This window comes from Neovison vison, chromosome 1 (assembly GCF_020171115.1).
Source record: "Neovison vison isolate M4711 chromosome 1, ASM_NN_V1, whole genome shotgun sequence".
In the NCBI taxonomy this organism is placed as follows: domain Eukaryota; kingdom Metazoa; phylum Chordata; class Mammalia; order Carnivora; family Mustelidae; genus Neogale; species Neogale vison.
This window is the reverse complement of record NC_058091.1, coordinates 26,539,583-26,561,637: the sequence shown is the minus strand read 5'-3', so window position 1 is coordinate 26,561,637 and position 22,055 is coordinate 26,539,583. Positions and strand designations below refer to the sequence as shown.

Below are 22,055 nucleotides of genomic sequence, written 5' to 3'. Positions count from 1 at the left end.
CAGTTATTCATTTCCCCCTCCCCATTTATTCCAATAAGAAATACAGAGAAATTTGTAAACTTTATTCACAATGCAGAAGCTGAGATGAGTCAAACAGCTGGCAGTGGCATCTTGTCTCTGAGTTTCATTTATAAAAATAATAGTGAGTGCAATTTTCTGTATTTCATTTGGGGAATGACGAAGAGGGTCTTTTCTATGATTATAAAACTTCCGACTCTGATATCACTTGTCACAACCCCGTTTGGAATTCCGGAAATGTTCTGTCAGGGGTGATTTGCGTATTTTTGGACTTGACATTTGATAGAAGTTGGGTAACCGAATATCGTAGTGGTATGTTTTTCCTGTATATACTCTGTCATTCAAGGCATAGAGTTTATCTGCAATGTCACTGCCAATTAAAACTGAAAACAGGCGAGAGATGTAACGATGCTGAGCGAAGAGCAAATACAATTTCTTTCTCCTCCAAGACACATATCGACAATCAGTTTCTGCTGTGAGGGTTACCTAAAAAAAAAGTGTAAGGCCACATAAAAAGCAAAGATTAGGAAGCAACTAAAGTTCTGCCTCCCCCCCCTTTTTTTTTTGCCCTTATTTTAAATGACTTTCACTTGCTGATTTCTTAGGTTAAAAAAACTGACTCACAATATAGGGTAAAAATGGGGAGAAACTACAAAATGTCTTGGCACATACATAATTTATAACATGAACAATCACAACGTTGTGCCCATTCCCAATCCATCTCTTTTCAAAATCTGGGTGGATGTATATTTGTCTTTTACTGAAGCGAGAGCTACTTGATACTAAAAAATAATGAAGTTGGCGAACGTTAGAGAAGTATTTCCAAGTCAGTCCCAAAGACTGCAGACAAATATTTAATTCTAATCATTTCTGTAGCACAAAATGGAACTTATTTACCTATTCTGCATAAGTATATGAATTTATAGTTGCATACACACACGTATGTTACATGTATTCATTGTAGGAAAACAATATACCATAGCAGAATCCACCGAAGTAAGTATCTTTTGAAATTATCAGACACAGCAGCAGAGTAGTGATGGTAAGTTTAGTACTTTTTTTCTTTTTTGCTAGAAAACAACTGAAATCTATTAGCATTTTAAATCTTAAGAATCACTCATTTTTGCAATAAGGGCAAACTTTTAAATTCTTGGTGTTTCTCTACACTGTGTCAGTGGCAGTGTTTTGTTTATAGTCAAATCTCAATTAATTATATTTTAATCTCCATATATGCAGCTAAGCAAAGGAAAATTGAAGAGCATCTTTTGTGAACTCTTTCTGCCATATACAAAACCCGTTCTTTTTCTTGTCACTGGCCCTCCACAGACACGGTAATCAGCAAGAGAACTGCGAAGTCAATGCATGCTGCAAAGTACATTCCAAAGTTGAATATAAATCATTGCTCTGTCATCCCCTGCTTTATTTGTTTGCCTGTTTTTAAACAAACATCTGTTTGGAAGAGGCAGTGCTCACTCTGTAGTCCAGTTATCCCTTACCTGAAAGATGCCTTCTTCTGTGGGTCTCAGTGAGTCCCATTCAGGCGAATCCAGGAACTGGAAGGGGAAAATGTAATGCAGAAATTCGCCATCAACGGTCACTCTGATCCTACCCAAACACAAAGAACATCATTTGTGAGAGAAGGAGAAAGCAAGCCCATAACCGGAGGCAAGGGGGAGGGAGCACTATTTTAGATGTCTGGTGGCCTTTATGCTTTTAAAATTTTGTACGCTAAAATATTAAATTCATACATTACAGTAAGTGACAAAATCTCCTGTAAGACTGAACATGTACTGATGTTCCTCACAGTTGGGATTCTAGAATATTGGGTGAAATTTATCAGCTAGCGCATCAAGGTATACATGGATGGTATGTGCCCATTTGTGTGGATTTATTATATTTCAAGATACTTCAAGACAAAGTTTCAATGCACTCAGTCAGATTTTAAATTAAGTAGGAAAACACTGCAGAATATAAAGGAGTATCACTGTAGATACCTCTGTTGACTAAAGCTTTAAGCTTTTAAAGACATTTAAACATTATTGTTTCTTCCCCCGAACCTTGTGTTTTCAAAATTTATATACCTACAAATATAAAAAAAAAATATATGGTGCCCCTCCCCGCTTCTAGCAAGTGGGCAATTCTAGAATTTACTGAAAAAATTGATCATTATAGAACTTAAATGTTCTTTATTACTTGAAAGAACGCCCCATCAGAGTCTTATTTAAAGTACTTTGGATGCCCACATTGAGTATTCTATTAATTGAAGCTGGCACCATCCTGTTCTTGATGCTCAGTGACTAGCTTGGAAACAAATAGCATATCCAGACAAACCCATTTGTACATTTGATTTCTAAGAAGAAATATTAAGGCTCTAGATTATATCCTTCTTTGAGTAAATAACAGCATGTACTCTAAATGCCTATGTCCGTGAGTCACGTACGTGTCAAGGGGTTTCTCATGCCTCACAGTACAATCTGAGGGTTTTGAAGTGGTGGGGGGGTGGGAAGTTGGGGTACCAGGTGGTGGGTATTATAGAGGGCACGGCTTGCATGGAGCACTGGGTGTGGTGAAAAAATAATGAATACTGTTTTTCTGAAAATAAATAAATTGAAAAAAAACAAAAAACAAAACAAACAAACAAACAAAAAAAACCGCCCAGGACTGTGTTATGTTAAGATAGAAAAGTGTAGCAAAAAGAAACACCAGCTAGTAGCTCGTATAGCGGAAATAACTACTACAGAGGAAGGACCAAGAGTACGAACCTTCCCGAAACAAGCAGGGACAGTTTATCAATGGAGGTTTTTCCCTGCATGGCGTAACAGTGTTCCTTTTCCAAAGTCACCACTTCAGAGCTCAGAGCGATTGTTCTGAAGACGGGCAACGAGGTCCCCAGAGGCTGGAAAAGGGAGCTGTACAACAGCTGGAATTCTCGGGAAAAAGTTATGCTGCGCACTTGATACGCAATGTGAACGAACTGCATGAAACAGATGACGAACAGGACGAAATTCCAGGAATATATGTCGGCCGCACAGACATCGACCCAAGCCCAGACGGCAGAGCAGAGAAAACCCAAGCCCAGCAAACTGAAGACGTAAAGGAGCCCGAAGAATCCACTGCCGCCCATGAAACCTACGACGAATAAAATACTGGCAAGATGATAAATGGCTCCTTCGGCCTCCTGTTTCCAGGTGATGCAGACTGGGTGCTCATCTATCAGGTTCGTCCACAGACTTGAGTTTCTCTCCATGGCTGTCCTTCTGTCTGGTTCACTCTTCAGCTGACATTAGATGATACGGAAGCGAGTAGTTAAGTCCTTTGTTTTTCCATCATCAGAGTTTCCCTACGTCCTTATAAAACCGGAGACAGCCTGGACCCTGGGGTTGGAGTGATTAGATCTTGAAACACTAAAAATCCCAGGCTAGCTTCTTTTAAGTTCATCTGGGCTCCCGATTCAGATCTAGTCCACAGATATTTTACAGTTTCCTGGACAAGAAAAAAAAGAAGGATCTAATTAGATAAGGAAAATTAAGGGGTATATTTAACTGAATCCCCAGCATTACTATTCAAGTTGGTATCCTATTTTCTATGAAGTTAGAATGTATTTTAACATTTTATTTTGACATAATTATATATTTGCTTTAGTTTAAAAAAATAATACAGAGAGGGCACAAAGGCTGTTAAGTTTCTAGGATAGAACATGTATAGTTTTAGGGTTATGTTTAATAATAATAAATTATTTCCCAAAATTTTAATATTTGTTAGACCTAGCTAACTACATATTTTGCTAGAAAGCTAGGTGTTTTCATCAACTCCTCTTCACAATAATAGCTCAGTGTACCTCAGAATCTCTTGGGACAATGACTAAAAATGCAGATTCATAGGCTGTGTGCAGGCATACTGAGTCAGACTGTCTGAGGGTAGGGCCTATGCTACAGGTAGGGCCTGTGTTAGTATCTTGACAGCACCCCCCCACATGATTCTGATGCACCAATCCATGGCCTTTCGTGGCCCACCCTCCGAGAGAGAACTGTTGGACAATGGTATTCACTCTCTACAGATGAAAAATTCAAGGCTTTGAGAGGCCAAATAATTTATCTCAGGTCACATAGGGGTCAGGATAGAGCAGAACTTTTGCCCGTAAGCCTGGAGGCTGGATCCAATCGTGGGGCCTCTCATGAAAAAGACTTTAAGTGAGGCACTGTAAGGAACCCTACTAAAACAATAAACACGGGAAACACGTAATTAGGAGTCTGATTTTAAAATTAACATATAATGTATTATTTGCCCCAGGGGTTCAGGTCTGTGAACCATCAGGCTTACCCATTTCACAGCACTCACCATAGCACATACCCTCTCCAATGTCCAAAACCCAACCACCCTATCCATACCCCCCCCCCCAGCAACCCTCAGTTTGTTTCCTGAGGTTAAGAGTCTCTTATGGTTTGTCTCCCTCCCGATCCCATCTTGTTTCATTTTGTTTCATTCCTTCCCTAACCCCCACCACAATCCCCCGCCCTGCCTCTCAAATTCTTCATATCAGAGAGAGCATATAATTGTCTTTCTCTGATAGACTTATTTCGCTCAGCATAATACCCTCTAGTTCCATTCTTGTCAGGAGTCTGATTTTAAGAGCACCGAGTAGCCCAGGATTCTGGTTCATGAATTAGATCAAAATTATTTGAGACATATCAATTCAGATCTACCTTACTGTATTAGAGGTTATTTCAAGTTAAAGTCTGCACCCATATAACTAAATAAATAATATTAAAATTCCTGCTGCTTACACATTTATTTACCAGATGGTCAAAAAATGTTACTGACTTGTTCCTCTGCACATATATTCTCTACCCTTTGAGCCATATGGTAAAAATGCTAATGTGTGATCTGAGTCAGGAGAGATTCACCCGGGATGATAGAGCTGTAGGATATGTATCATTTACCCCCAGATTTCTTAACAATAAATAGTTTCACTGTGAAGCATTCAGTAGACTGGATTTTTAAACCATAACAACATTCAGAAGCCTTGAACTTAAGTGCTATATTTAGTGCTTTTATTTTTAAGATAGATCATTTCCAGAACACCTGTTAATAAAATATCAAATATCACAGATCTTGTCTCATGGAAAAATAAAATACACATGGAGAGGTGAAAATGACTTGGCTGAAGTCAAAAAGGGGACAGTATAGTCACCAACAGAACTAGAAACGGAAGTAAAGGAGCCGCTGTTGGAGTTCTGGCTCTTCATCCTGGGTAGCGGATCCTCTTCTCAGCAAGTAAGGCCTTTAACAGCATTACCAGGGGAATCATTAAAAAAAGAAAAAGTAAATAACACAGACCTAGAACTGGCATTGTTATTTATACTAAAGCTACTTTCAAATGTACTTTAACCCCCCCCCACCCCGTGCCCCCTAGTTCGTGCCTCCCCCCTCACTCTGTGAGATGATGTGAGTCAGGGCAGAACAGCACCCTCAAAGTGTTTACTTTCTCCTCTTTAAGCGCAACACAGAATTATACACTACAGGATATTCACAACAAAGAAATTTTTTAAAAAAATACAATGAGTAGTGAGAACTGCAGACTACCAGACTGCAAATGTCAGTCTCCCTGCTGTTTCACTTTTAAAACTAGGGTATTTTAAATTAATCAGTTCCTCAGGATACCTAACACAGCCACGAAAGCCAATATTAAAAAGCACTGCTGGCAGAGCTCTGAACTTGGGTTTGAACTTCCTTAAAAATTTATAATCCTCAACAAAATGTTAAAATGATGCTAACAGAGAAGGGCCATGTAAAACCTTTGCGGCAATGCAGAAGGGAGCTTCTGGGAATCTCGTCCCCTGACGATCGGGACTTGGGGGACAGACTGGGCCACCTGCATTCCAGGAGGGTGACCCATGGTGCTCATCAGAGGAACTGTGCTTCCGGTCCTTTCCAGTGGCTTCTGTTTCAAGAAGCTGCTACCAAATCATCTTCCTATCCTTGATCCTGTATCACTCCACACAGCAACACGGAGTGCTGACTTGCCCTGATTAAATTACTCCACACCCAGCCTTTCTCCACTTGGTGTGTTTTTATTCAGTCACCAAAACAGATGTATTTTATTAGAAGAGAAAGAACTGACAGGGGCAGGTGACGGGCGTGAGTGTTCCTCTGATGTGGGCCAGCAGCACTCTCTGACTGAACGTGATTCATCAGCCAGCTGCCTGCTTAGAAGGCCTGGAGGCCTTAGGTCCTGTTTTTGGGTAAATAAACGTTGAGATGCTGAAGAAGCACAATAGATTCTCCAGCAACAAAGCCCACCTTCCCCACAAGAGAAATTAGCACACGGACAAATGATGGAGACAAAAATTAACTGCAAATAAACACAATGATTCCCAGCTCCCCTCTTTCTACTCCTTAGATTGTAAGACCCTGAGTTATAGAGGAATAAGTTAAAGAGGAACCTTAAAGGCAGGTACGAGCATGATCCATGAAATATGATGGAGAATTGGGACCAACTGATTAAGACTAGCTCTGAAATTGCGTTTATCTATTTAAAACGTGTACATTTAAAATCTCATTGCATTAGACTCGTTGCCGTGAGGGAAGCAGACTCTAAATCATCATGCCCTGCTTGCAAATGAGAAAAGCAGGGCACAAGACTGGCCAAGTCACGGGCTTGACGTAAGAGAGGCAGGAAGTCCCAGCCGCGAGGTAGGAGTCCCAGTCCGCTCAATGCCATGCCCTCACCAGCACGCAGGGTCACCTTTTAAGGCTGGGAATCGGATATGAACGTGTTGGGACACAGTGGGCTATTCTGTCCAGATTGGTTCGCCAGGAAAATAATAATCCTAACACCGAATATTTAAGACCTTCCATACCAACATGTACGGCTCCATCCATAATGCTCACCGCCGAGCCAGGGAGATAGACCTACAAAGGCACTCATGAAATAATTTGCTGTATTATTATTCAACACTGGCGTTCTTCCTCTCCTAGCTTCTGAAACTCTTAAGGGGCAAAGACAAATGTTTTTGTATTTCTGGCCCTCGGGGAGCGTTGATTGAGTACCCTGCTATCCAGGTGCAAGCAGGCTGCCTTCTCCATGCCTATTCTCTCTCCAGTTTAATGGATGATCTAAAATCTTCTGTCACCCAGGGGAAAAGAAGTAGGGACATTCCAACATCCAAGGAAGTTTGGTACAAAATCACTGAGGAGGTGGGACACTGCTTATTTAAATGTCTGGCACAGCTCCAAACTCTTAGGGGAATCCTTTTGTCTTCATAGAAATTGAGTTCCTTAAGAGCAGTGGAATTTTAATCTGATTAAAAACAACAACTCTCGTAGCTTGTGGTATTGCGTTAGTTTTGGTTGCTAGGCAACCCAGAAGATAAAAATGCCATCAATATTCTACTCATTAATTGGAATAGATCCTAACTTTGGTATGTGTTCCATATGCAAAAATAATCATTTGCTTAAAGCTGGTTTTCTCTACTTATTCTCAAGGAGGTATACTTACTCAGGACCTACTTGCCAGAAGTATTTAGAAATTACCTCACTTAACCTTCACAACAACCCTCTGGGGAAGGTACTACATCTCCATCTTACAGATGAGAAAAATCGAAACCCAGAGAAGGTAAGCAAATTGTTTCAGGTCCCCTTTCTCATACGGGGACTAACATTCCACACAGTCCTGCCTGATTCCGAAGCTCACAGACTACACCACATTTATTATTCTGCTTCCACAGTAGCCGGGTTTAGAGAATGTAAGCATTCATTCCCTCCTTGTTGCTTAGATCAATTCAGGCATGTTTATTCATCAGTCAAGCAGAGGTAGTATCACTTATTCGGTCCACTCTAAAGGGGGCTCGAAGATTCAGATGAGGAAATCTATATTAAAACTTCTTGGCAAATTTAAAAATAAGAGAGAGATGGCGTCGCCTTACTTGTGGCTTGTCTTTTACAAAGCTGAGCCTTTTGGAGAATTCAGTTTTTTAAAAGCTTTCTTTCACCCAGAGGATTACAGTTCAATACACAAATAGAAATGTTACTGTCGGTGGCTACCCAACTTTAAATTTCAAATTCTAAATATACTTATTCCTGCAGGGGTGATCTCTGTTGTTCTTCCCTATCCAGGTCCTGATCTCCTACGGCTGGTAGGGGTACGTACCCTCATCACCAACCCACCCTTGAATCTTTACTTTCCAGTGGCCAAGAAGCCATCCTGGAAGACAACATTACTCTTCTACCTCAGATTAGTGTTTAGTGCTTCCCTGCAGGTATCCTCAAGTCACTGATGTTAAATGTCACCCGGGTGGCTTGTTAGACTGTCCCTTCCCTGGCCCCACCCTAGACTTGCTGAGCCTGGAAGGGACCCAAGAAGATGCCCTTCCAATAAGCTCCCAGTTGATTCTGATGCACATTCAAGTTTGAAGGTCATTGTTTTATGTTGTTCCTGCATGGTTTCTGAATTATCCTTGTTTGTTTGCCGGACCTTCGCTTTGTTCCTTCCTGGCTGACCACTGGCTGTCCTTCTGCGCTGGTGACTCTTGTGCTTTTGATCATCACTGTCTGCCAAGGCCAGGAGTGCTCCATTCTGCGTCTGTGCGTTCAGCTGACAGTGTTACTTAAAAGCAAAGTTCTAGTCTTAGCCGTGCCCCTAAAGAGCTGTGGGATTTTAATCTTACTAGACCTGTTTCCTCATTGGTAAAATGGAAGGTGGACAAAATAACGTGAGGTCCCTTTTGGCTCTAAAATAACATGACTCTATGTGGTAAGGAATAGAACACTTTTCCTAGCATGGCTTCAAATATAGAGCTGAGTAGTGGAACAGAATTCAGACTGCAGGTCTTAACACTGCGTTTATGATTGGGGCCCCACTCTAGAGACTGCTCACTTCATTATTTACTGACTGTGGTGGGGCCCAGGCACTGGCATTTCTTTTTTTTTTTATTTTTTTTTTAAGATTTTATTTATTTATTTGACAGAGAGAGATCACAAGTAGGCAGAGAGGCAGGCAGAGAGAGAGAGAGAGAGAGAGGAGGAAGCAGGCTCCCTGCAGAGCAGAGAGCCTGATGCGGGACTCGATCCCAGGACCCTGAGATCATGACCTGAGCCGAAGGCAGCGGCTTAACCCACTGAGCCACCCAGGCGCCCCGGGCACTGGCATTTCTGATGCGCAACCAGGGTTAAGAACTGTTGGGGGGTGGTGAGGTTGAGAGACACCAGATCAGCCTGTATGGTAAAGGATCTGATTTTAATTCCTATTTTGAAGGAGCTGGAAAGGCACATTTTGCCTTGTGTGTTCTCATTCCCATGCTTTGCTCAGGTGGGGAAGCATTTTCCTTCCTTGCCTCTCATGATTCCAAGAGGGCGCAAACCTTGTGGATATTTTGCAGCAGGCTTTCCTTAACAGGGTGGCCTGAATTGCACCTTCTAGCTCTGAAATTTTATGGCCTTTATTATCTGTCAACGTGGCTTCCATCATATGTTATGCTCTACTAACCATTTTATATATATATTGATCATTGGTCATATGTCAGCTTTATTGGTTGATTATTTATTTTTTAAAAAGATTTTATTTATTTATTTGAGAGAGAGAGAGCACGAGAGGGGAGAAGGTCAGAGGGAGAAGCAGACTCCCCATGGAGCTGGGAGCCTGATGTGGGACTGGATCCTGGTACTCCAGGATCATGACCTGAGCTGAAGGCAATTGCTTAACCAACAGAGCCACCCAGGCGCCCTTGGTTGATTATTTTACGTGTGTGTGTGTATGGAAATATTTATGGAATTCCCCTCTGTCTAGCACAGAGTGAGTCTTCAATAAACGTTCAATGACTGATAAGGATAACAATGCCCAGCTGTAAATGCAGTGTTCAGAATAATTTTGGAACAAGTAAGAAGCCCCATTGAGATCTAATACCTGAATCAATGATTTAGATGTTGGACATAGAAAGACGGGAAAGCATATATTATACTGTGAGGGAGAAGTGAAAGGAAGAAATGTCTCTCTTGAGACAGAGGATCAAAGAAGGGTTTAAGACCCTTTGGAATTTTAAGAGATCCCAAAGTTTGGGAAGAAATCAGAGGAAAGGGGAACACAGTTTCATCCTCAATTAACCGAATATTCTTGGTATACCTACAGAGTTCACAGCAGAAAATAAGAGGCAGGACAGAGGGATCTTTAATAGTTCCTATTGTGCAAAGCAATACTGAAGAAAGCCTGGGGTTGGCAAGAGGAGCTAGAAAGTGAGCACAGAGAGAATGAGAGTTAAAATTAAATGCCCATGAGCCGAGACCTTAGCTAGAATTCTAGAGTTGTGCTGTCCAATATGGTAGCCATTAGCCATATGTGGCTGGCCTGAATTGAGATGTGTTATATACGTGGATTTCAAAGACTTAGCACAAAGATAAAGAATATGTCATTATAACATTTATATTGACTATAGGCTGAAATGATTATGTTTTAGAAATACTGGGTTAAATAAAACATTAAAGTTAATTCTGCCCATGTCTTATTTTTCAATGTCTCTATTAGAAAATTTAAAATTACGTATGTGACTTGCATTATCTTTCTCTTGGACAGTGCTGGTCTAGAGCCTCTCAACTAACAGAGAAAGGAAATGAAAAAGACTTGGCATGACACTGGGCAAACAGTGCATATGTATAATGTATAAGTGTATAAATATGGAAGAATTATCTAAGATTAAGAACAGAGAGTTGATATAAATGTAAATGATATTGGCTACAATATTCACATGCTACAATCATCAGATGTTATCCATGGCATAGATGTTGCCATCTGGTTTCTGCCTACATAGGTGGTGGCCAACCCCACTATAGCTCTTGGCCTCTTTATCCTACCAGGAAGTCACTACTTTTTCCTTTTGCCTTGGGAGAATTACACTTTCCCAAGCAACTATATCCCATTGTTTCATTTTCTCATTTCATCTTTTTTTTTTTTTTAAAGATTATATTTATTTATTTGACAGAGAGAGATTACAAGTAGGCAGAGAGGCAGGCACAGAGAGAATGGAGGAAGCAGGCTCCCTGCTGAGCAGAGAGCCCGATGCGGGACTCGATCCCAGGACCCTGAGATCATGACCTGAGCTGAAGGCAGCGGCTTAACCCACTGAGCCACCCAGGCGCCCCTCATTTCATCTTTTGATGATACCTCATGGAATACACTGGAAATCCCAGACAGATAATCTCATAAATTTTGTAGTGGAGATTGAATTGTGGTCTTCTGGATTCCACAGGGTCTATACCAGCCTTTGTTTTCATATAATATACGAGTTTCTTCATGTACGTCTAGGCTTCTGGGCTGGAATATGCCTTTGACCTTCCATACCAATGAGAACTTGGCTTCTCTTGAGACTCGAGAAAATTAAAGAATGTGCCTACAGCCCGCACCGGACTTCTCTGATTCTCATATCTTTGCTAATGTCCATTTGTTTACCTGCTGCTGTGTCTGATTTCTCACTTTATCACATAGGCAAAATTGTAAGATGGCCCTCAAGATTCCTGTCTCATTGGTTTACACATGCTATAATTCTCTCTCCTTGAGTGTGGCAGAGCTGTGAATGAGATGGGACAGAGGCTTTCTTGATTAACATTATATGGCAAATGGTGCTAGAATAATCACCTGTGATTATTAATCTATATAAGATTGTAGGACCAGAGAGGGATTGAAAATTAGAGAGTCATGTTCCTACTGGTCTGGAAGAAAGCAGATACCATGCTGTGAACTGCTTATGGGGGTCACAACCCAAGGACTGTCTCTGTGAGCTGAAAGTAGTCCCCAACTAACAGTGACCAAGATAACGGGGATATCAGTCCTACAACAACAAGGAGCTGAATTCTGCCAACCACCTGAAAATCTTGGAAGAGGGTCTTGGACTCCAAATGAGGAGTGCAGTGTGCCAGTTCAGCTGTGCCTGGACACCTGACCCACAAAAACTATGCGATAATGAGTCTGTGGTGTTTTCAGCCTCTATTTGTGGTACTCTGTTATAAAGCAGTAGGAAACTAACACACACCCAATTATGAGTACTTACTATACAAGACTTTCATTAATCTAATAATCTGCATTTTATGATGGAGTTGGAGGAAGACATGAAATCTTTGCTAGCTTTAAATCAGGAAAATCAGGTAAGAACAGTAATACTTTTGAAGAATAGTATCTGGAAAACAAGACACCAAAAGCGGCCCTGGGAATTACATGTAAATTCACAGTGGTTCCCAGCAATACATTACACGTTCTCCTTAGTGGACACCCAACACTGTCAAGCATTTGGACACATGGGCAATTTCCAGAATAATTATGTCATTCATATACAATCTCCAAAATTCCTGGAATACCAAGTTTCCTTGGGTGACTTCCAGCTTAGTTCTTTGCAAAACCGAGCCATATGCATAGGGCAAATACTTGATGTCTCAGACACATCTAGAGATTAACACTCAAAAGACAGACTACAGAAACTCAAATAAATAGCTCTGTAATTCTCATTATGTGACTCCATGACATTCAGATGAGTTGAGCGATGGGAAATTAATGCAATATCTCATTGCCATCTTCTTGAACCTCATTTACTACTATGACTGCTACTACCACAGTTACTACCAGCACTGGACATTTACTGAGCATTTACTATGTGCCAGGCATGTTTCTAAGAATACTAAAATATTGTGTCATTTAATCCTTACAACTTTTTGAAATATACAGTTCTGTTGTCCCTGTTTTACAGATGAGAAAACTGAGGTACAGGGAAGTGAAGGAGGTTGCCTAAAGATACACAAATGATAGAGCTCAGAATCACTCCCAGACGGAGATGCACATAATGACACACTGCTTCATGTACAGTTTGAATATAAATGTCTGGACTTACTGGAACAAATCAATAACATTCTTGTTTTCTCCCTTCGGTTCTAGATTCAGTGAATTTAAATGTCTTCTTTTTTTTTTTTTTTTTTTTTTTTTGGTGAAAATCTTAAGTTCTTTTAAATATACAGAGCACACATTATAGTTTTGAAATTGGAGAATTACAGTTTTAGGTCAGAATATCAGTCTTATAACCTTAAAAATACAGATTAATGATGTATCTTTCAAAAAGATGTATCTTTCAAAATGAGGGAGGGAGGATGGAAAAAACTTATGGGTTTTTAAGAAATTAAAACTTTTGGGGGGCACCTGGGTGGCTCAGTGGGTTAAGCCACTGCCTTCAGCTCAGGTCATGATTCCAGAGTCCTGGGATTGAGTCCCATATCAGGCTTCCCCTGCTCTGCAGGAGCCTGCTTCTCCCTCCTCCTCTGCCTCTCCCCCTGCTTGTGCTCTCTCTCTCTCTCTCTCTCTCTCTCTCTCTCTCTCTGTGAAATATAAAATTAAATCTTAAAAAAAAAAAGAAATTACAACTTTTTGAGCAACACAGGAATGGGATGGTGGGCCCATGTTGGACCAATCAGTGTCCTACAATTCTCAATCTGACGAGACAGCAGTAAACCTGGCACAAGCAGGCCATTCACTTTTGAGCAGCTGCTATCATGTCAAGCAGTAAGTTCACCAGACATTCATGATGAAAAATGCAAGACAAGCCGGATTCATGGATCCATTAAATGGTCTTCTCTTGATATGAATCAAAGGTAGACACCTTCACTTCCTTTTCCTCCAAGTGACCTATATGCAGCAAATGAACTCACCTTTCTATGTTTATGTAGTTCAGGTTCTCATGTTTCTCTCTCACATGTCTAACAAGCTCATGTGATCTAGCTAACTGGGTAGAGTCTTTTTCATTTTTTCTGGCCAGATAAACCAGGTGGACCACACATCAGGGCCAGTGATGTTTGAAACCACCAAACCAGCCACCACTAGTGGTAAAAGGAGCACTTCTGCAGGGTTTGGATATTTCCTTTCAAGGTGTTTGCACAGAGATAGGAGCTTTCTCTTTGATTGTGGGAGACTGTTTCTTGTTTCTTGTTTCTTGTTTCTTGTGGTCCTCAATCCACATGCACTACAATCTTTCCATTTCTTCTATTTCTTTCGGTCTTGTTTTTCTTGACTTGTAACACTTGGAAGTTATTCCAACCATAGATGTTCCTTTTATTGTGGCAGCACTGCCTGTGGATAAGCAATGTAGGTCATTCCCTTATTTCTGCTGGAAATATACATATTCTCCTGATTCTTTTGAAATGTTTGATTATTTCAAGTTTCTCTTCATTATTGAACCTTTCCTTTTGTATGCACTATTTGACATGTTGAATCAAGATGCTTAGACATTCTCAGGATGCTGAAGGTTGTGTTTTTATACAGAAAAGTGTGCCACTGCAAAAGAATAGCAGAACCCACTCTTGCAGGATAACCTGTGGTGAACCAAGGTAGCTGACAGATGTTTCAGGTGTCTGTATTTGTGTCTTGTGTATTCCTATATGGCTCAAGTCAGCTGGTTATAGCTTAATGTATTCACCTGATATTCTGATTGAGTAAATGATCCGCAAGCAAGCAAAAAATCTGTGCTATGCTTAAATTGTTCCCTAATATTTCCCTTGCATTGACATGATGCTTAATTTCAAAACAAACAGTACAACATAATTGACTGTGTCATGAAATTTCAAATGGCCAGAAAAATATTGTTAATTAATATGCAATAATTCAATAAATCCCTGCCCTCCTGGAGCTTGCATTTTAGTGAAATTCAAATGTTGGTACAATTTAAGCTTACTTTCAAATTATGAGATCTATTTTAAATAACTAAAAATATCTCTTATATGCAAATAAACCTAAGTTACGTAAGACTCATTTAAAGTTAGTTACTGCATACTAAATTTTTTTTAAAAGATTTTATTTATTTATTTGACAGAGAGAGATCACAAGTAGGCAGAGATGCAGGCAGAGAGAGAGGGGGAAACAGGCTCCCTGCTGAGCAGAAAGCCCGATGTGGGGCTCAATCCCAGGACCCTGAGATCATGACCAAGCTGAAGGCAGAGGCTTAACCCACTGAGCCACCAAGGCGTCCCTGCATACTAAATTTTTAAATAAATACTGTATTTTAAGAGATAGTCTAAAGTCTCATAAATGAAAATTCAAACAAGCTAGTTTTCTAGAATGTCCATCAAAGATTAAACATAAACAATTAGACAAACCCTAGATTATACACATTATTTGTATCCCCAGAGTAGTATGTTACATATTAATACATATGTATTAATAAATAAATGATCTATATCCTTCTATTTGTACAAATGCAAGGAAAGACATAGAACCATCTACACTTAATGTTAAAGATGATGATTTCTGAATGGGGGATACTTTACTTTTGTCTTTGTATATATCTGTATTGTTTGCATTCTTTTTAACAATTTTATAAAATAAGGTGATTTTATATTAATTTGAAAATTTTTAAATACAAAAATTTCAAAGTACTAAAATCCATGAACCCAATGACCAGCAATAACAAACATCATTGTCATTTTAAAAGTCTTTTTTATAATAAAAAAAATTCCACAAAAATTGAAGATCCCCATGGATTATTCTCAAGTACCATTCCCCACCCACTCACTCCTTATATATAATTGTGTCTATCCTTCCAAGCCATATAGAATAGTTTTAAAATTGCAATCTAAAGTGCAGTGCAAGATTAATGTATCTTATGCGTTTTTCCAGGTCCATGCTCAAATTTTTTTTCTTATGAGTAAACACATACAAAGATAGATAAAATACTAGATAATAAATCTCCATATACTGATTATCCAGACTCAACTATTAACAAGATTTTGCTACACAGAGTTTTTGAATTTAAAAGCAAAAACTGTAACTACTATTCATCCTATAGTTTGTTCAGTCAATCAACAAACACCTACTTAGGGAGATGGGGAAAATTACGACTAGTTGTGCTCTTACAACGTGCCAGTCACCAGGTCTTCCATTTACTGACCTGTTCAGGAGTCACAACACCTCCGCAACCTCGGTGGTTTTATCAGCATGGTCTGGAGTGAAAAATGAGGCCCAGAGCAATGAAGATTCTAGTCTAGGCTCAGCCAGTTGATTATCTTTCTAGAACCAATTTCATAGTGTGTGTAAGAGTCACCAGAGTTTATTATTCTGTTGAAGAATACAAGTGAAGAAGAACAAAATGAGAAGGTCTCACGTTGGGTCTGTGTGAATCAGTCTTTGTATTCTTTGGGTCAGCGGGTGATCCAGCATTGTTCTAGGTCAACAACTTTCGGTTATTTATTTAATTTTTTTAAAAAAATGCCTATTATGGGATGCCTAGGTGGCTCAGTCCGATTAAGTGTCTGCCTTCTGCTCTGGTCATGATTCCCAGGTCCTGGAATCGAGTCCCGCATCTGGCTCCTTGCTTAACAGAGAGCCTGCTTCTCTCTCTGTCTGCCCCTCCCCCTGCTTGTGCTCTTTGTCTCTCTCTCTCTCTCTAACCAATAAATAAATAAAATCTTAAACAAAAATGCTTGTTATAACTTGCACTTTAAGACATTCTCTTGTAACTACTTGGGTAACAGAGAGAAACATTTTCCCTTTTCCTCAAAAAAAAAAAATCTAATTAATGATTCAATATACTCTTGTCAATTCTGACTTACTCTCTATAGTTCCCAATCTCAGCTGGCCAACAACCATAATTATAAAAACCAATTTCAACTGCAGTTTGCAGGCTTGCAGATCGATCCATCATTTGGATATTTTCCAAAGCAGTTTTGAAACTTCTTGCCTGCCATGTTGCTGGTGTGTTCTTACACTCATACACTACAGCTAATACTTCATAACCATTCTTGATCTTGACTGTCTCAAAATAAGCAGACGTGAATGCTCCAATGTGTCAATGCTTAGTCAGTCTTGTGGTTAAGAAGCCTGAGAGTTTGGTTTTCCAGCACATGTTTTGATTTAATAAGCAAAGAATGTCACCATTTAGAAGCACAGGATGCACGATGATTCAGCTATTTTGAGACACTATTGAGATGAAAGAAACTCATCTCTCCAGTGTCTCCCAGTTTATGAGTATAAAATTTTAGGACAGAAAATGTCTTACTCTACATTTCAGTTTGTATTTATATCCTAAACTCTCTGGTCGTCAGGGAAGGAAAAGAGCCTTAAAATCATCTGAGCTCAGCTAGACCTCTTCATTCTGTAATGTGGAAGGAGATCTAATTTTTGTTTTGTTTGTATTTTGTTTCATGTAGTTCTTGTTTAGTTTACTTTTGCCTCAAAGAACAATGCCAGGTTACTGTCCTGTCATGCAAGGGATATGACCCCGCAATACTCCCTAATATTAAAAAGAACAGAAAATAGCCACCACCAAACCTTACTATGAACAGGGACCAATAATTTTTTAAGGCTGCCATAAAATTCAATTTTTATGTCCAAGCTTGCAAATTCAAACCCAAGTACAAGAGTTAGAATAAAAAGTCAGGAAGGAAGATTGTCCCATTCTAAATGTTTACTAAATCAAGTTAAATTACGTTCAAAAGTGGGCTTCTAATTGTGCTTTTCCATTTATAAGTCACATGTAGAACTTTTTCATGTTTTAAAAATGTTTCCTGGCTAAAACATTTTTTTTTTTTTTTTTTTTTTTTTGGCCATAGCCCTATTACTGTATTTTGATTCTGTGCTTTTAATGTTTTCCTAAAATACAGACCCTCACAATGTATTATACCTCTGTAACTGACCTTGGTGATTAGGTAATTTGGTGGTTTTGTTTCCTTCCTTCCTTCCTTTTTTCCCCAAGGTGGATCCCCAAGTAGAGAAAACAGGTCAAGTTGACCTTTGATGAGGCAGCTTTCGCGTGTCCCCAACACAGCGTGAAAACACTGACCCTAGTCAGGCCCTTAGCAGACAGGGAAAGGAACTCCCAGCCGCTGCACTTCCCCACGAACCCTAAGACTGTCAGGGCCCCTTGGACCTGCTTTTCTCCCTCGAAAATCTGGCCTCTTTCTTTGGGCTCCAGGGTGCCTGGGCAAGAGGGGGGCAAACAGAAGATCTGGGGGAAAGATTCCCCTCTAGAGCAGACGACTGGAGTTGCCGGGGCTGGTGCGCGCGGAGCCCTCAGCCGCGGACCCTCAGCCGGCGGAGCTGCGAGCGGCGCCACCCCGACTCCGGGGCCCGAATTGGCCCGAGCGGGGCCGGGAGCGGAGCGGCTGTGCTGGCAGCGCGGGGCACAGGGCGACGAAGCAAAGGCGGTCCCGGGGGGTCGGCGGCCTCGCAGCCCCCACCCTGGGGCGGGGCCGGGGTAGAAGTCGCGCCCGCAAAGTTGCACCAAAGCGCGCTAGGTGCGAGGGTGCGGACAGCTCCCGGAGGGCGGCAGCCGAGGCGCCCCCGGGCTCCCCTCCTTACCTTTCGTTCCCCGACCCTGCGCAGAGCTCCGGCCTTGCGCCTACAGAAGTTTCCCAGCCGAGCGCGCTGAGTCGGGCTGCCCCGCGCCGAAGCCCCCGGCGTCCGGCTCGCGCACTCCTCGCCGCCCACCCGGCCGGCGTCGGCCCCGCGCCGGGACGCGCCGTGACCGCAGCCCACTCCCGAGCTCGCGCGGCGGCGCGGGCGGGGGCCGGGCACGGGCGCGCGCCCCGGGGCGCAGCGGGGAGAGCGGGGAGGGCGGGGGCGGCGGCGGCGGAGGCTCAGGGGCCCGGGCCGCCCCAGCCTCCCCGCAGCAAGCCCCGCGGCCACCAGCTTGCCGGTCTGCGGACAAAGCTGGCGGGCGCTGCGGACCAAAGTTTGCCAAGAAGGGTTTCCCGAAGTCAACACTGATCACGGTTAGGAAACAAACGTGGTGTTCGCTGTTCTGGAGAACGATGGAATTGACTACTGAAATGAAAAGCAACTCTATGTGTGCCCCTCTCCGCCGGCACGCCAAAAACAAAATGACGAAATAAATGACCAGAGTGGGGATGAGAATATTTGGGTGCATGGGACAAAGAAAGGTCAAATCAATGGATATCTCAAAAAAAAAAAAAAAAAAAATTGGGAAAGCACGAACAACCACAGACAGAAGGAAAAAAAATTAAAAATACAAATGACAGAAAATCTTCAAATCAGCACTAAGCCAAATGCGTACAATTTCAGGCAACACTCAAATGCATTTTCCTCCCATGAAATTAGTGAAGTTTTGTTTAGTTTTGGTGATCAAACCATAGGGTATTCAGTGAGGTACCAGTGAAACACACAAGTTAATCAAGGATTTCGTCTCCCTTCTCTTAGCAGCCTCACTTTCACTTGGTGCTAAGAGTTGGTGATGATGATTCCAGAAGCAAACATTTATTGAGTAATCAGTGTCTCTTTTGGTCCCCAGAATAATTGCCAAAATAATTAATATAAACTGTAAAATTAACCTCCTTTAATTGTGCTGAAACTGGGTGTCAAATATCCATATTCCTAAACACTATGCACAGCTAGAAAACACTCCTCTGGTCAGTCTTTGCTGTTACTCTTCATTCCAGAGATTTACTCGGAAATGTTAGAAATAAAATTTGAGCCGGATCTAGCCCATGGTGTGTGTATTTACATGTTATGTATATCTACATTTGAAATACGGCCAAGGAAGTGTAGAAGGTCACAAGCTCTGATACCGGACGTACTCTGGGTTTAGATTTTACTTCTTATTTAGTGTTGCACATCACAAAGTTTTAAGGATTGTATTTATGGTTATTTTTGATTTAAAAACTCAGAAGCAGCAAAGACATCCATGTATGACAGACTCTAAGGTGACTCCATGATTCCCAGCACCTCCTGGTGTGGACAGCTTTGTGGGATCCCCTCCTTTTGAGTGTAGATGGGACCTGTGACGTGCTTATAAGCAGTAAGTATAGCCCAGGTGAAGGAGGTCACTCCTGTGACTGCATTCCATTGCAAATGTCTCTGTCTTGCTAGCAGACTGCCTTTGGAGATCGTCCTCTCTGACTTGCTGAAAGAAGTGGCTATGTTGGGAAGTCCCTGTGGCAGGAACTGTAGGTGGCCTCTAGGAGCTAAAAGCAGCCTCCAGCCAACACCCACCAAGAAGCCATTTCCCTTGGTTCCACAAACACAAGGAAATGAACTCAATGAAGTAAGCTTGAAAACGGATTCTTCCCCAGTCAAGCCTCCAGATGTGAATGCGGACCAGAGGACACCTTAATTGTGGTTTTGGGAAACCCTAAGCGGAGGACCCAGTTAAGTCATGCCTGGACTCCAGACCCACCCAAACCATGAGTTAGTAAATGTGTGTTATTTTAAGGCATTAAGTTTGTGGTAACTAATAAAGCTTATATGCGTTGTTTAGATATTCAGCCCATTAGTACACTTGGTGTTGTCCCTTCTTTGGTAAATTTTATATTAAGCATTGCTGCCTTGTTGTGTTCCGATTTATCTTTCTTCTTCCCAGCCGTACGAATCCTTGCCTTGATCTTCCCTGCAGAGTCCCTGTGATATCAAAACTCCAATGACATGGTGGGCGCCTGGGTGGCTCAGTGGGTTGAGCCGCTGCCTTCGGCTCGGGTCATGATCTCAGGGTCCTGGGATCGAGTCCCGCATCAGGCTCCCTGCTCAGCGGGGAGCCTGCTTCCTCCTCTCTCTCTCTGCCTGCCTCTCTGCCTATTTGTGATCTCTCTCTGTCAAATAAATAAATAAAAAATATTAAAAAAAAAACCCAAACTCCAATGACATGGTACCCTATAGATCAGCCACAGGTGTAGGTCTCCCTGGAATTCCCAGCTGAATTTCTACTTCCAAGATTATGAGTTCATGATCCACAGCCTCCATCTCTTCAGGTCCTTTGGGACAGTCTCTTGACTAAACTTCTGAGGCTGGACAAAAACACAGTCAGCTCAGCTCACACCATTGAAGCTTCACCTACAGTGAAAGGAATGATACCACAGGAAAGAACTAGGAACAGATTAAGTGCTAAACCAGGGTTCATTCAAGTCCCTTTTCTTGAGGAAGCTTTAATGTGAGGCTTCCAGAGTCTTCCTTTATTCCTTCTCCTTGACATCAACTTGTCCCCCCTCTAAGCCTCCCTCCTTGTTTGCATTTACTTGTTAATTGCTCCTGCTTCCTGGTGTGGATCCAGCCTGGCCCTAGCCCTAGCCCTGCTTCTTCCTTCCTCTTTCCTACCCTCCTTCCTTTAATCCTTTAATCTTTCCTTCTTTCTTCCATGGTTCTTTCATTTTTTAATCCCCATATAATTCCCCATAGTTCTTTTTCTCTACATCCCTCATTTGCTTTTCATTGTTAAATTTTTTTCATTATACAAATAATATATTAATATAATGTCATATACAAATTACATCGTGTGGCATCAAACTACATTTGTCAGTTATCTTTTTCAGACATCAAAATAAGTCGGAGCTTGTTTCTCTTTTTGTACACATATAATCATTCTTGGGAACTACTCTGTGATTTTATGGTATTATTATTAGGATATCACAATGTATCTATCTCCTTAACTGTTTAGATTGTTTCTAATATTTTGCTATTATAAGTGAAAGCTGTGTGCACGATTGCTTGGGTGCATAGGTTAAAAGCAGTTCGTAAAGAGGAAATTTCCTTTTTTAAATTTTTATTTATTTGTTTATTAAGATTTTATTTATCTGACAGACAGAGATCACAAGTAGGCAGAGAGGCAGGCAGAGAGAAAGGGGGAAGTAGATTCCCTGCTGAGCAGAGAGCCTGATGTGGGGCTCGATCCCAGGACCCTGAGATCATGACCCGAGCTGAAGGCAGAGGCTTAACCCCATGAGCCACCCAGGCGCCCCATTTATTTATTTTTAAAGACTTTATTTACTTATTTAGAGAGAAAACATAAAGAGGGGAGGGGAAGGAAGAGAGAGAGAGAGAATCTTCAGCAGACTCTGTGGTGAGTGCCTGTCCAGGCTCCATCTCTCAAGCCCCAGATCACGGCCCCGGCTGAAATCAAGAGTCAGCCATTTAACCAGCTGAACCACCAAGGCGCCCCTTCTTTTTTTATTTTTAAAAATATTTTGTTATTGAAGTATAGTTGACATAAAATGTATTAGTTTCGGTTATACAATATAGTGATTTCATAATTTTATATATTATGCAGTACTCACAATTAAGTGGAGTTACCATCTGT

The 22,055-nt window shown here is 41.3% G+C and overlaps 1 protein-coding gene and 1 long non-coding RNA gene across 5 annotated transcripts in view; one reads left to right on the top strand and one right to left on the bottom strand.

Annotated features, from left to right (window-relative positions):
* Positions 1-22,055, top strand: part of LOC122904272 — a 97,411-nt gene that overhangs the window by 16,973 nt on the left and 58,383 nt on the right. Inside the window, exon 4 of one of the 4 annotated variants that reach the window (XR_006384174.1) lies at positions 2,857-2,915. The exons of the other annotated variants lie outside the window; for them this stretch is intronic. This is a non-coding gene — a long non-coding RNA (uncharacterized LOC122904272). Of the gene's footprint in view, positions 1-2,856; positions 2,916-22,055 lie in introns of those variants that run through there. 4 annotated transcript variants of the gene reach the window in all.
* On the bottom strand, positions 42-18,385 carry POPDC3 (popeye domain containing 3). The gene is made up of 4 exons (XM_044244874.1): positions 18,332-18,385; positions 2,781-3,501; positions 1,515-1,623; positions 42-504 (listed from the first exon to the last, which is right to left on the bottom strand). The coding sequence occupies exons 2-4, from the start codon at positions 3,263-3,265 to the stop codon at positions 223-225; spliced, it is 876 nt and encodes a 291-aa protein (XP_044100809.1). The 5' UTR covers positions 3,266-3,501; positions 18,332-18,385; the 3' UTR covers positions 42-222.